This window comes from Bombina bombina, chromosome 7 (assembly GCF_027579735.1).
Source record: "Bombina bombina isolate aBomBom1 chromosome 7, aBomBom1.pri, whole genome shotgun sequence".
Taxonomy (NCBI): domain Eukaryota; kingdom Metazoa; phylum Chordata; class Amphibia; order Anura; family Bombinatoridae; genus Bombina; species Bombina bombina.
Window position 1 is genome coordinate 30,689,151 of NC_069505.1, and position 16,796 is coordinate 30,705,946.

General features: G+C 44.0%; 1 protein-coding gene across 4 annotated transcripts in view; it reads right to left on the minus strand.

The window, feature by feature from the left end:
• Positions 1-16,796, minus strand: part of PC (pyruvate carboxylase) — a 1,247,468-nt gene that overhangs the window by 866,815 nt on the left and 363,857 nt on the right. For all 4 annotated transcript variants that reach the window (XM_053719999.1, XM_053720000.1, XM_053720001.1 and 1 more), the window contains one exon: positions 410-527. In XM_053719999.1, the coding sequence (XP_053575974.1) occupies positions 410-527 (118 nt within the window). The remainder of the gene's footprint in view (positions 1-409; positions 528-16,796) is intronic.

Genomic DNA, 16,796 nt, shown 5'->3' on the forward strand with positions numbered 1-16,796 from the left:
TGCTAACCACACCCTGTACATACAGCACATGCTAATCCCACCTTGTACATACAACACATACTAACCAACCCCTATACATACAGCACATACTAACCCCAACCTGTACATACAGCACATACTAACCAACCCCTGTACATACAGCACATACTAACCCCAACCTGTACATACAGCACATACTAACCACACCCTGTACATACAGCACATACTAACCAACCCCTGTACATACAGCACATACTAACCCCAACCTGTACATACAGCACATACTAACCCCAACCTGTACATACAGCACATACTAACCAACCCCTGTACATACAGCACATACTAACCAACCCCTGTACATACAGCACATACTAACCACACCCTGTACATACAGAGCATACTAACCACACCCTGTACACGGTGCACTCACCCAGTATCTGCACCTCTATGTGACGTGGCTTCTCAATAAACTTCTCCACAAACAGTGCTCCATTCCCAAAGGCTGAGAGTGCCTCCGAAAAGGCGCGAGTGTAATTCTCCTCTAGCTCCTGCAGGAGGAAAAAAAAATACATATTACACATTCAACTCCTCGCCAGCGACACAAACACATTACCCACAATATTACACATGTGACTCCTCGCCGGCAAATCAAACACATTACCCACAATATTACACATGTGACTCCTCCCTGGTGACCCAAACACGTTACCCACAATATTACACAAGTGACTTCTCCCTGGTGACCCAAACATGTTACCCACAATAATACACAAGTGACTTCTCCCTGGGGACCCAAACACGTTACCCACAATATTACACAAGTGACTTCTCCCTGGGGACCCAAACACGTTACCCACAATATTACACAAGTGACTTCTCCCTGGGGACCCAAACACGTTACCCACAATATTACACAAGTGACTTCTCCCTATTGACCCAAACACGTTATCCACAATATTACACAAGTGACTTCTCCCTGGTGACCCAAACACGTTACCCACAATATTACACAAGTGACTTCTCCCTGGTGACCCAAACACGTTACCCACAATATTACACAAGCGACTTCTCCCTAGGAACACAAAAAACAGAATTTATGTTTACCTGATAAATTGCTTTCTCCAACGGTGTGTCCGGTCCACGGCGTCATCCTTACTTGTGGGATATTCTCTTCCCCAACAGGAAATGGCAAAGAGCCCAGCAAAGCTGGTCACATGATCCCTCCTAGGCTCCGCCTACCCCAGTCATTCGACCGACGTTAAGGAGGAATATTTGCATAGGAGAAACCATATGGTACCGTGGTGACTGTAGTTAAAGAAAATAAATTATCAGACCTGATTAAAAAACCAGGGCGGGCCGTGGACCGGACACACCGTTGGAGAAAGCAATTTATCAGGTAAACATAAATTCTGTTTTCTCCAACATAGGTGTGTCCGGTCCACGGCGTCATCCTTACTTGTGGGAACCAATACCAAAGCTTTAGGACACGGATGAAGGGAGGGAGCAAATCAGGTCACCTAAATGGAAGGCACCACGGCTTGCAAAACCTTTCTCCCAAAAATAGCCTCAGAAGAAGCAAAAGTATCAAACTTGTAAAATTTGGTAAAAGTGTGCAGTGAAGACCAAGTCGCTGCCCTACATATCTGATCAACAGAAGCCTCGTTCTTGAAGGCCCATGTGGAAGCCACAGCCCTAGTGGAATGAGCTGTGATCCTTTCGGGAGGCTGCCGTCCGGCAGTCTCGTAAGCCAATCTGATGATGCTTTTAATCCAAAAAGAGAGAGAGGTAGAAGTTGCTTTTTGACCTCTCCTCTTACCTGAATAAACAACAAACAAGGAAGATGTTTGTCTAAAATCCTTTGTAGCATCTAAAAAAATTTTTAGAGCGCGAACAACATCCAAATTGTGCAACAAACGTTCCTTCTTAGAAACTGGTTTCGGACACAGAGAAGGTACGATAATCTCCTGGTTAATGTTTTTGTTAGAAACAACTTTTGGAAGAAAACCAGGTTTAGTACGTAAAACCACCTTATCTGCATGGAACACCAGATAAGGAGGAGAACACTGCAGAGCAGATAATTCTGAAACTCTTCTAGCAGAAGAAATTGCAACTAAAAACAAAACTTTCCAAGATAATAACTTAATATCAACGGAATGTAAGGGTTCAAACGGAACCCCCTGAAGAACTGAAAGAACTAAATTGAGACTCCAAGGAGGAGTCAAAGGTTTGTAAACAGGCTTGATTCTAACCAGAGCCTGAACAAAGGCTTGAACATCTGGCACAGCTGCCAGCTTTTTGTGAAGTAACACCGACAAGGCAGAAATCTGTCCCTTCAGGGAACTTGCAGATAATCCTTTTTCCAATCCTTCTTGAAGGAAGGATAGAATCCTAGGAATCTTAACCTTGTCCCAAGGGAATCCTTTAGATTCACACCAACAGATATATTTTTTCCAAATTTTGTGGTAAATCTTTCTAGTTACAGGCTTTCTGGCCTGAACAAGAGTATCGATAACAGAATCTGAGAATCCTCGCTTTGATAAGATCAAGCGTTCAATCTCCAAGCAGTCAGCTGGAGTGAAACCAGATTCGGATGTTCGAACGGACCCTGAACAAGAAGGTCTCGTCTCAAAGGTAGCTTCCAAGGTGGAGCCGATGACATATTCACCAGATCTGCATACCAAGTCCTGCGTGGCCACGCAGGAGCTATCAAGATCACCGACGCCCTCTCCTGATTGATCCTGGCTACCAGCCTGGGGATGAGAGGAAATGGCGGGAACACATAAGCTAGTTTGAAGGTCCAAGGTGCTACTAGTGCATCCACTAGAGCCGCCTTGGGATCCCTGGATCTGGCCCCGTAGCAAGGAACTTTGAAGTTCTGACGAGAGGCCATCAGATCCATGTCTGGAATGCCCCACAGGTGAGTGACTTGGGCAAAGATTTCCGGATGGAGTTCCCACTCCCCCGGATGCAAAGTCTGACGACTCAGAAAATCCGCTTCCCAATTTTCCACTCCTGGGATGTGGATAGCAGACAGGTGGCAGGAGTGAGACTCCGCCCATAGAATGATTTTGGTCACTTCTTCCATCGCTAGGGAACTCCTTGTTCCCCCCTGATGGTTGATGTACGCAACAGTTGTCATGTTGTCTGATTGAAACCGTATGAACTTGGTCCTCGCTAGCTGAGGCCAAGCCTTGAGAGCATTGAATATCGCTCTCAGTTCCAGAATATTTATCGGTAGAAGAGATTCTTCCCGAGACCAAAGACCCTGAGCTTTCAGGGATCCCCAGACCGCGCCCCAGCCCATCAGACTGGCGTCGGTCGTGACAATGACCCACTCTGGTCTGCGGAATGTCATCCCTTGTGACAGGTTGTCCAGGGACAGCCACCAACGGAGTGAGTCTCTGGTCCTCTGATTTACTTGTATCTTCGGAGACAAGTCTGTATAGTCCCCATTCCACTGACTGAGCATGCACAGTTGTAATGGTCTTAGATGAATGCGCGCAAAAGGAACTATGTCCATTGCCGCTACCATCAACCCGATCACTTCCATGCACTGAGCTATGGAAGGAAGAGGAACGGAATGAAGTATCCGACAAGAGTCTAGAAGTTTTGTTTTTCTGACCTCTGTCAGAAAAATCCTCATTTCTAAGGAGTCTATAATTGTTCCCAAGAAGGGAACCCTTGTAGACGGGGATAGAGAACTCTTTTCCACGTTCACTTTCCATCCGTGAGATCTGAGAAAGGCCAGGACGATGTCCGTGTGAGCCTTTGCTTGAGGAAGGGACGACGCTTGAATCAGAATGTCGTCCAAGTAAGGTACTACCGCAACGCCCCTTGGTCGTAGCACAGCTAGAAGGGACCCTAGTACCTTTGTGAAAATCCTTGGAGCAGTGGCTAATCCGAAAGGAAGCGCCACGAACTGGTAATGTTTGTCCAGGAATGCGAACCTTAGGAACCGATGATGATCCTTGTGGATAGGAATATGTAGATACGCATCCTTTAAATCCACCGTGGTCATGAATTGACCTTCCTGGATGGAAGGAAGAATAGTTCGAATGGTTTCCATCTTGAACGATGGAACCTTGAGAAACTTGTTTAAGATCTTGAGATCTAAGATTGGTCTGAACGTTCCCTCTTTTTTGGGAACTATGAACAGATTGGAGTAGAACCCCATCCCTTGTTCTCTTAATGGAACAGGATGAATCACTCCCATTTTTAACAGGTCTTCTACACAATGTAAGAACGCCTGTCTTTTTATGTGGTCTGAAGACAACTGAGACCTGTGGAACCTCCCCCTTGGGGGAAGTCCCTTGAATTCCAGAAGATAACCTCGGGAGACTATTTCTAGCGCCCAAGGATCCAGAACATCTCTTGCCCAAGCCTGAGCGAAGAGAGAGAGTCTGCCCCCCACCAGATCCGGTCCCGGATCGGGGGCCAACATTTCATGCTGTCTTGGTAGCAGTGGCAGGTTTCTTGGCCTGCTTTCCCTTGTTCCAGCCTTGCATTGGTCTCCAAGCTGGCTTGGCTTGAGAAGTATTACCCTCTTGCTTAGAGGACGTAGCACTTTGGGCTGGTCCGTTTTTACGAAAGGGACGAAAATTAGGTCTATTTTTTGCCTTGAAAGGCCGATCCTGAGGAAGGGCGTGGCCCTTACCCCCAGTGATATCAGAGATAATCTCTTTCAAGTCAGGGCCAAACAGCGTTTTCCCCTTGAAAGGAATGTTTAGTAGCTTGTTCTTGGAAGACGCATCAGCCGACCAAGATTTCAACCAAAGCGCTCTGCGCGCCACAATAGCAAACCCAGAATTCTTAGCCGCTAACCTAGCCAATTGCAAAGTGGCGTCTAGGGTGAAAGAATTAGCCAATTTGAGAGCATTGATTCTGTCCATAATCTCCTCATAAGGAGGAGAATCACTATCGAGCGTCTTTATCAGCTCATCGAACCAGAAACATGCGGCTGTAGCGACAGGGACAATGCATGAAATTGGTTGTAGAAGGTAACCCTGCTGAACAAACATCTTTTTAAGCAAACCTTCTAATTTTTTATCCATAGGATCTTTGAAAGCACAACTATCCTCTATGGGTATAGTGGTGCGTTTGTTTAAAGTGGAAACCGCTCCCTCGACCTTGGGGACTGTCTGCCATAAGTCCTTTCTGGGGTCGACCACAGGAAACAATTTTTTAAATATGGGGGGAGGGACGAAAGGAATACCGGGCCTTTCCCATTCTTTATTAACAATGTCCGCCACCCGCTTGGGTATAGGAAAAGCTTCTGGGAGCCCCGGCACCTCTAGGAACTTGTCCATTTTACATAGTTTCTCTGGGATGACCAACTTTTCACAATCATCCAGAGTGGATAATACCTCCTTAAGCAGAATGCGGAGATGTTCCAACTTAAATTTAAATGCAATCACATCAGGTTCAGCCTGTTGAGAAATGTTCCCTGAATCAGTAATTTCTCCCTCAGACAAAACCTCCCTGGCCCCATCAGACTGGGTTAGGGGCCCTTCAGAGATATTAATATCAGCGTCGTCATGCTCTTCAGTATCTAAAACAGAGCAGCCACGCTTACGCTGACAAGGGTTCATTTTGGCTAAAATGTTTTTGACAGAATTATCCATTACAGCCGTTAATTGTTGCATAGTAAGGAGTATTGGCGCGCTAGATGTACTAGGGGCCTCCTGAGTGGGCAAGACTCGTGTAGACGAAGGAGGGAATGATGCAGTACCATGCTTACTCCCCTCACTTGAGGAATCATCTTGGGCATCATTGTCATTATCACATAAATCACATTTATTTAAATGAATAGGAATTCTGGCTTCCCCACATTCAGAACACAGTCTATCTGGTAGTTCAGACATGTTAAACAGGCATAAACTTGATAACAAAGTACAAAAACGTTTTAAAATAAAACCGTTACTGTCACTTTAAATTTTAAACTGAACACACTTTATTACTGCAATTGCGAAAAAACATGAAGGAATTGTTCAAAATTCACCAAATTTTCACCACAGTGTCTTAAAGCCTTAAAAGTATTGCACACCAAATTTGGAAGCTTTAACCCTTAAAATAACGGAACCGGAGCCGTTTTAAACTTTAACCCCTTTACAGTCCCTGGTATCTGCTTTGCTGAGACCCAACCAAGCCCAAAGGGGAATACGATACCAAATGACGCCTTCAGAAAGTCTTTTCTAAGTATCAGAGCTCCTCTCACATGCGACTGCATGCCATGCCTCTCAAAAACAAGTGCGCCACACCGGCGCGAAAATGAGGCTCTGCTTAAGCTTTGGGAAAGCCCCTAAGGAATAAGGTGTCTAATACAGTGCCTGCCGATATTATTATATCAAAATACCCAGATAAAATGATTCCTCAAGGCTAAATATATGTTAATAATGAATCGATTTAGCCCAGAAACAGTCTACAGTCTTAATAAGCCCTTGTGAAGCCCTTATTTATGATCGTAATAAACATGGCTTACCGGATCCCATAGGGAAAATGACAGCTTCCAGCATTACCTCGTCTTGTTAGAATGTGTCATACCTCAAGCAGCAAGAGACTGCACACTGTTCCCCCAACTGAAGTTAATTGCTCTCAACAGTCCTGTGTGGAACAGCCATGGATTTTAGTTACGGTTGCTAAAATCATTTTCCTCATACAAACAGAAATCTTCATCTCTTTTCTGTTTCTGAGTAAATAGTACATACCAGCACTATTTCAAAATAACAAACTCTTGATTGAATAATAAAAACTACAGTTAAACACTAAAAAACTCTAAGCCATCTCCGTGGAGATGTTGCCTGTACAACGGCAAAGAGAATGACTGGGGTAGGCGGAGCCTAGGAGGGATCATGTGACCAGCTTTGCTGGGCTCTTTGCCATTTCCTGTTGGGGAAGAGAATATCCCACAAGTAAGGATGACGCCGTGGACCGGACACACCTATGTTGGAGAAACATAACACACAATATTACACAAGTGACTTCTCCCTGGTGACCCAAACACGTTACCCACAATATTACACAAGCGACTTCTCCCTAGGAACACAAAAACATAACACACAATATTAAACAAGTGACTTCTCGCCGGCGACACAAACACATTACCCACAATATTACACAAGTGACTTCTCCCTGGCATTAACCACAATATTACACAAGTGACTACTCCCCGGCTACCCAAACACATTACCCAATATATTACACAAGCGACTCCTCGTCGGCGACACAAACAGGTTACCCACAATATTACGCAAGTTACTACTCCCCAGCTACCCAAACACATTACCCAATATATTACACAAACGACTCCTCACCGGCGACACAAACAGGTTGCCCACAATATTACACAAGTTACTACTCCCGAACTACCAAAACATGTTACCTACAATATTACACAAGTGACTACTCCCCAACTAGCCAAACATGTTACCCACAATATTACACAAGCGACTCCTCGCCAGCGACTCAAACACGTTACCCGCAATATTACACAAGTTACTACTCCCCAGGGACCCAAACACGTTACCCGCAATATTACACAAGTGACTTCTCCCTGGTGACCCAAACACGTTACCCACAATAATACACAAGTGACTTCTCCCTGGGGACCCAAACACGTTACCCACAATATTACACAAGTGACTTCTCCCTGGGGACCCAAACACGTTACCCACAATATTACACAAGTGACTTCTCCCTGGGGACCCAAACACGTTACCCACAATATTACACAAGTGACTTCTCCCTATTGACCCAAACACGTTACCCACAATATTACACAAGTGACTTCTCCCTGGGGACCCAAACACGTTACCCACAATATTACACAAGTGACTTCTCCCTGGGGACCCAAACACGTTACCCACAATATTACACAAGTGACTTCTCCCTATTGACCCAAACACGTTACCCACAATATTACACAAGTGACTTCTCCCTGGGGACCCAAACACGTTACCCACAATATTACACAAGTGACTTCTCCCTATTGACCCAAACACGTTACCCACAATATTACACAAGTGACTTCTCCCTGGGGACCCAAACACGTTACCCACAATATTACACAAGTGACTTCTCCCTGGAGACCCAAACACGTTACCCACAATATTACACAAGTGACTTCTCCCTATTGACCCAAACACGTTACCCACAATATTACACAAGTGACTTCTCCCTATTGACCCAAACACGTTACCCACAATATTACACAAGTGACTTCTCCCTATTGACCCAAACACGTTACCCACAATATTACACAAGTGACTTCTCCCTGGTGACCCATATACGTTACCCACAATATTACACAAGTGACTTCTCCCTGGTGACCCAAACACGTTACCCACAATAATACACAAGTGACTTCTCCCTGGGGACCCAAACACGTTACCCACAATATTACACAAGTGACTTCTCCCTGGGGACCCAAACACGTTACCCACAATATTACACAAGTGACTTCTCCCTGGGGACCCAAACACGTTACCCACAATATTACACAAGTGACTTCTCCCTATTGACCCAAACACGTTACCCACAATATTACACAAGTGACTTCTCCCTGGGGACCCAAACACGTTACCCACAATATTACACAAGTGACTTCTCCCTGGGGACCCAAACACGTTACCCACAATATTACACAAGTGACTTCTCCCTATTGACCCAAACACGTTACCCACAATATTACACAAGTGACTTCTCCCTGGGGACCCAAACACGTTACCCACAATATTACACAAGTGACTTCTCCCTATTGACCCAAACACGTTACCCACAATATTACACAAGTGACTTCTCCCTGGGGACCCAAACACGTTACCCACAATATTACACAAGTGACTTCTCCCTGGAGACCCAAACACGTTACCCACAATATTACACAAGTGACTTCTCCCTATTGACCCAAACACGTTACCCACAATATTACACAAGTGACTTCTCCCTGGTGACCCAAATACGTTACCCACAATATTACACAAGTGACTTCTCCCTATTGACCCAAACACGTTACCCACAATATTACACAAGTGACTTCTCCCTGGTGACCCAAATACGTTACCCACAATATTACACAAGTGACTTCTCCCTATTGACCCAAACACGTTACCCACAATATTACACAAGTGACTTCTCCCTCGTGACCCAAATACGTTACCCACAATATTACACAAGTGACTTCTCCCTATTGACCCAAACACGTTACCCACAATATTACACAAGTGACTTCTCCCTGGTGACCCATATACGTTACCCACAATATTACACAAGTGACTTCTCCCTGGTGACCCAAACACGTTACCCACAATAATACACAAGTGACTTCTCCCTGGTGACCCAAACACATTACCCACAATATTACACAAGTAACTTCTTCCTGGCGACCCAAACACGTTACCCACAAAATTACACAAGTGACTTCTCCCTGGTGACCCAAACATGTTACCCACAATATTACACAAGTGACTTCTCCCTGGTGACCCAAACACATTACCCACAATATTACACAAGTGACTTCTCCCTGGTGACCCAAACACATTACCCACAATATTACACAAGTAACTTCTTCCTGGCGACCCAAACACGTTACCCACAATATTACACAAGTGACTTATCCCTGGTGACCCAAACACATTACCCACAATATTACACAAGTAACTTCTTCCTGGCGACCCAAACACGTTACCCACAATATTACACAAGTGACTTCTCCCTGGCGACCCAAACACGTTACCCACAATATTACACAAGTGACTTCTCCCTGGGGACCCAAACACGTTACCCACAATATTACACAAGTGACTTCTCCCTGGGGACCCAAACACATTACCCACAATATTACACAAGTGACTTCTCCCTGGGGACCCAAACACGTTACCCACAATATTACACAAGCGACTTCTCCCTGGTGACCCAAACACGTTACCCACAATATTACACAAGTGACTTCTCCCTGGTGACCCAAACACGTTACCCACAATAATACACAAGTGACTTCTCCCTGGTGACCCAAACACGTTACCCACAATAATACACAAGTGACTTCTCCCTGGTGACCCAAACATGTTACCCACAATATTACACAAGCGACTCCTCGCCAGCGACTCAAACACGTTACCCGCAATATTACACAAGTTACTACTCCCCAGGGACCCAAACACGTTACCCGCAATATTACACAAGTGACTTCTCCCTGGTGACCCAAACACGTTACCCACAATAATACACAAGTGACTTCTCCCTGGGGACCCAAACACGTTACCCACAATATTACACAAGTGACTTCTCCCTGGGGACCCAAACACGTTACCCACAATATTACACAAGTGACTTCTCCCTGGGGACCCAAACACGTTACCCACAATATTACACAAGTGACTTCTCCCTATTGACCCAAACACGTTACCCACAATATTACACAAGTGACTTCTCCCTGGGGACCCAAACACGTTACCCACAATATTACACAAGTGACTTCTCCCTGGGGACCCAAACACGTTACCCACAATATTACACAAGTGACTTCTCCCTCGTGACCCAAACACGTTACCCACAATATTACACAAGTGACTTCTCCCTGGGGACCCAAACACGTTACCCACAATATTACACAAGTGACTTCTCCCTATTGACCCAAACACGTTACCCACAATATTACACAAGTGACTTCTCCCTGGGGACCCAAACACGTTACCCACAATATTACACAAGTGACTTCTCCCTGGAGACCCAAACACGTTACCCACAATATTACACAAGTGACTTCTCCCTATTGACCCAAACACGTTACCCACAATATTACACAAGTGACTTCTCCTTGGTGACCCAAATACGTTACCCACAATATTACACAAGTGACTTCTCCCTATTGACCCAAACACGTTACCCACAATATTACACAAGTGACTTCTCCCTGGTGACCCATATACGTTACCCACAATATTACACAAGTGACTTCTCCCTGGTGACCCAAACACGTTACCCACAATAATACACAAGTGACTTCTCCCTGGGGACCCAAACACGTTACCCACAATATTACACAAGTGACTTCTCCCTGGGGACCCAAACACGTTACCCACAATATTACACAAGTGACTTCTCCCTGGGGACCCAAACACGTTACCCACAATATTACACAAGTGACTTCTCCCTATTGACCCAAACACGTTACCCACAATATTACACAAGTGACTTCTCCCTGGGGACCCAAACACGTTACCCACAATATTACACAAGTGACTTCTCCCTGGGGACCCAAACACGTTACCCACAATATTACACAAGTGACTTCTCCCTATTGACCCAAACACGTTACCCACAATATTACACAAGTGACTTCTCCCTGGGGACCCAAACACGTTACCCACAATATTACACAAGTGACTTCTCCCTATTGACCCAAACACGTTACCCACAATATTACACAAGTGACTTCTCCCTGGGGACCCAAACGCGTTACCCACAATATTACACAAGTGACTTCTCCCTGGAGACCCAAACACGTTACCCACAATATTACACAAGTGACTTCTCCCTATTGACCCAAACACGTTACCCACAATATTACACAAGTGACTTCTCCCTGGTGACCCAAATACGTTACCCACAATATTACACAAGTGACTTCTCCCTATTGACCCAAACACGTTACCCACAATATTACACAAGTGACTTCTCCCTGGTGACCCAAATACGTTACCCACAATATTACACAAGTGACTTCTCCCTATTGACCCAAACACGTTACCCACAATATTACACAAGTGACTTCTCCCTGGTGACCCAAATACGTTACCCACAATATTACACAAGTGACTTCTCCCTATTGACCCAAACACGTTACCCACAATATTACACAAGTGACTTCTCCCTGGTGACCCATATACGTTACCCACAATATTACACAAGTGACTTCTCCCTGGTGACCCAAACACGTTACCCACAATAATACACAAGTGACTTCTCCCTGGTGACCCAAACACATTACCCACAATATTACACAAGTAACTTCTTCCTGGCGACCCAAACACGTTACCCACAAAATTACACAAGTGACTTCTCCCTGGTGACCCAAACATGTTACCCACAATATTACACAAGTGACTTCTCCCTGGTGACCCAAACACGTTACCCACAATATTACACAAGTGACTTCTCCCTGGTGACCCAAACACATTACCCACAATATTACACAAGTAACTTCTTCCTGGCGACCCAAACACGTTACCCACAATATTACACAAGTGACTTATCCCTGGTGACCCAAACACATTACCCACAATATTACACAAGTAACTTCTTCCTGGCGACCCAAACACGTTACCCACAATATTACACAAGTGACTTCTCCCTGGCGACCCAAACACGTTACCCACAATATTACACAAGTGACTTCTCCCTGGGGACCCAAACACGTTACCCACAATATTACACAAGTGACTTCTCCCTGGGGACCCAAACACATTACCCACAATATTACACAAGTGACTTCTCCCTGGGGACCCAAACACGTTACCCACAATATTACACAAGCGACTTCTCCCTGGTGACCCAAACACGTTACCCACAATATTACACAAGTGACTTCTCCCTGGTGACCCAAACACGTTACCCACAATAATACACAAGTGACTTCTCCCTGGTGACCCAAACACGTTACCCACAATAATACACAAGTGACTTCTCCCTGGCAACCCAAACACGTTACCCACAATATTACACAAGTGACTTCTCCCTGGCGACCCAAACACGTTACCCACAATATTACACAAGTGACTTCTCCCTGGTGACCCAAACACGTTACCCACAATATTACACAAGCGACTTCTCCCTAGGAACACAAAAACATAACACACAATATTACACAAGTGACTTCTCCCTGGTGACCCAAACACGTTACCCACAATATTACACAAGCGACTTCTCCCTAGGAACACAAAAACATAACACACAATATTAAACAAGTGACTTCTCGCCGGCGACACAAACACATTACCCACAATATCACACAAGTGACTTCTCCCTGGCATTAACCACAATATTACACAAGTGACTACTCCCCGGCTACCCAAACACATTACCCAATATATTACACAAGCGACTCCTCGTCGGCGACACAAACAGGTTACCCACAATATTACACAAGTTACTACTCCCCAGCTACCCAAACACATTACCCAATATATTACACAAACGACTCCTCACCGGCGACACAAACAGGTTGCCCACAATATTACACAAGTTACTACTCCCGAACTACCAAAACATGTTACCTACAATATTACACAAGTGACTACTCCCCAACTAGCCAAACATGTTACCCACAATATTACACAAGCGACTCCTCGCCAGCGACTCAAACACGTTACCCGCAATATTACACAAGTTACTACTCCCCAGGGACCCAAACACGTTACCCAGAATATTACACAAGTGTCTACTCCCTGGCAACCCAAACACGGTACCCACAATATTACACAAGCAACTACTCCCCGGCGACCCAAACACATTACCTACAATATTACACACGTGACTACTCCTCGACTACCCAAATACGTTACCCACAATATTAAACAAGTTACTACTCCCCGGTGACCCAAACACATTACCTACAATATTAGACAAGTGACTACTCCCTGGCCCAAACACGTTACTCACAATGTTACACAGAAACATGCAAATAATGACGCTTTATACAGGGGCCACATTCTTCTCCCACACCTGCCTCTCATCCCATCTGCTCCCAGAACAACACAGGGGTCACTAACCTGCTAATTTATTATGAGTGCGTGCACGAGAGAAGTGAGACAACTGCGTTGAGGGAAGTGCGACATTGCGTACAGCTACAGACAGGTTTTAAAACCAAATATATGAACCTTTAGCTTTCACTTACCATCTGCGGTACAATTTAAAAAAAATATATGCTGATATTTTTTTTTCATTATGGTGAGAGTCCACGAGGCATCACGTGTGGGAATAAATACCCCATTAGAGAAGCCCACAAGACTACCGTTAAATAGGGGGGTGGCCAAATAGAGAAGGCAGGATATAACTATTCTGGGACTGCGGCCCACAGAACTTTACTGCTAAAGGCAGCCTCAATAAAAGGCCCCACATCAAAGTTATAACTTAGAGAAAGTGCAAATTAGACCAAGTAGCTATTTTACAAATCTGATTGTTAGAAGCCTCATTACAAAAGGCCCAACTGCTCCAGTGGAATAAGCAGTAATGCGCTCAGGGGGGTATTTCCTACAACCAAATAAGCCTTGTGAATTCAGCGAAGCTGCTACAGAAAAACCCACAGCTTTCTGACCATTGTGAGTCACAGAATAACAAAAAGAGGCAAAGAAAGTTTGAAATCTTCTGTGGCTTCCATATAATATTTGACTGAGGATCATGGGTAGTGGGAGGGATGGTATTGGTGAGCTGGGATGTCTATTGCCTCCTCCTAGTGGTCAGGAGAGGAATATTCCTAGATGTGATGATTTGTGGACTCTCATCGTAAGGAAAGAAATGAATGTATCAGGCAAGCATGCTATTTTTATTTTTGTAATAATTCAAAGCTAAAAGGTGCATGTTTTTGGCTTTTCACCTGTCTGTAGCTGTATGCAATGTGTCACACACGCACTTATAATATATTAGAAATAAGGGTAATGTTTGTTAATTGTTCTTTAACATTTAAAGGGACAGGCTACACCAGAATTGTTATTGTTTAAAAAGATAGATAATCTCTTTAATACCCATTCCCTAGTTTTGATAACCCACATGGTTATTTGAATACACTTTTTACCTCTGTGATTACCTTGTATCTAAACCTCTGCAGACTGCTCATTATCTCAGTTATATTAATACACTTTTTACCTCTGTGATTACCTTGTATCTAAGCCTCTGCAGACTGCCCCCTTATTTCAGTTATTTTGACAGACTTGTATTCTAGCCAATCAATGCTGACTCCTAGGTAACTTCACGTGCGTTAGCTCAATGTTATCTATATGACACACATGAACTAACGCCCTCTAGTGGTAAAAAACGTCAAAATGCATTCACGTAAGAGGCGCCCTTCAAGGTCTAAGAAATTAGCATATGAGTTTAGCTTTCAACTAAGCATACCAAGAGAAGAAAGCAAGATTGGTGATAAAAGTAAATTGGAAAGTTTTTTAAATTGACATGCCCGATCTGAATCATGAAAAATTGTTTTGGACTAGACTACCCCTTTAACTTATCTGCGACAATCATTTGAAAATTGACCTCTTGTATATGTAGTTGCTGAATGTATCAAAATTACAATTTAACTCCTATAGATTTGAATCCATTAACTTAAATATTGTATAAACTGCCCCCGCTTCTGTATTATCTAAATGTCAGATGGATTTGTTAGTAGAATTAAAAAAAAAATAATTACATTTCAGTTAAGTGTTTTATAAATGTACAGATGCTTTTTTGTAACTCTTCTTGGTACCTTCATGAAGTTAAACACATATGAAAGGATATTTACTGTGTATTAAAACAATTTGCAGGTTTTTAACACTAAGAGCGTGATGAGCTAAGGTTCTCTGGGCTTGTGCAAGAACCTGCAGTCAGTATTTATCAAACAGCGGTCATCAGACCGCTGCTTCCCTACCCTATTCTTCACCACTTAGGTGGAAAATGTCAATTTAGCCGGTCTCACCCAACCAGGGAGATTAACAGTTCCTGCCTGAGCATGATTGGCTGTGCACGGGCAGGGGGCGGGATTGCACTTGAGCGCAAAATAGCGCTCATGTGCAATATTAAATTCCACCAGCAAATCGCTGCCCGCCAGAGGAGAGCTGGGGCGGACAGGGTGCAAATATGTACGCCCCTATCAGCCCTTAAATGATAAATCGAGACCTATGAAGCCCCTGTACTAATTCTACCAGGCTGTTTTTACCTTGTGAACAGTGAGTCGTGCAAAGAGGTGTTCCCTGGTTTTAAGTATGTAAAGGTGAAGCATATATTACTATAGGGCGCACAAAACAATGTAATTTAAAAATCATATAAAACAAATAAATGTAGTTTTGAAATACAAATATGGAGTAAAATTGTATTACTTAATCAAGTTAAAAATCGTAATAAAATTACCCTAGAAAAATTGTATTTGATGGACAAATTAAAATCTGTATTGAAATTATGCAGGGGAAAAAAACAGAATTTATGCTTACCTGATAAATTACTTTCTCCAATAGTGTGTCCGGTCCACAGCGTCATCCATAACTTGTGGGAATATTCTCTTCCCCAACAGGAAATGGCAAAGAGCACAGCAAAAGCTGTCCATATAGTCCCTCCCAGTCATTCGACCGACGGATAGGAGAAAAAAAGGAGAAACTATAGGGTGCCGTGGTGACTGTAGTGTATAAAGAAAGAAATTTTTCAAACCTGATTAAAAAACCAGGGCGGGCCGTGGACCGGACACACCGTTGGAGAAAGTAATTTATCAGGTAAGCATAAATTCTGTTTTCTCCAACATTGGTGTGTCCGGTCTACGGCGTCATCCATAACTTGTGGGAACCAATACCAAAGCTTTAGGACACGGATGAAGGGAGGGAGCAAATCAGGTTACCTAAACAGAAGGCACCACGGCTTGCAAAACCTTTCTCCCAAAAATAGCCTCCGAGGAAGCAAAAGTATCAAATTTGTAGAATTTGGCAAAAGTGTGCAGAGAAGACTAAGTCGCTGCCTTACATATCTGATCAACAGAAGCCTCGTTCTTGAAGGCCCACGTGGAAGCCACAGCCCTAGTAGAGTGAGCTGTGATTCGTTCAGGAGGCTGCCGTCCGGCAGTCTCGTAAGCCAATCGGATG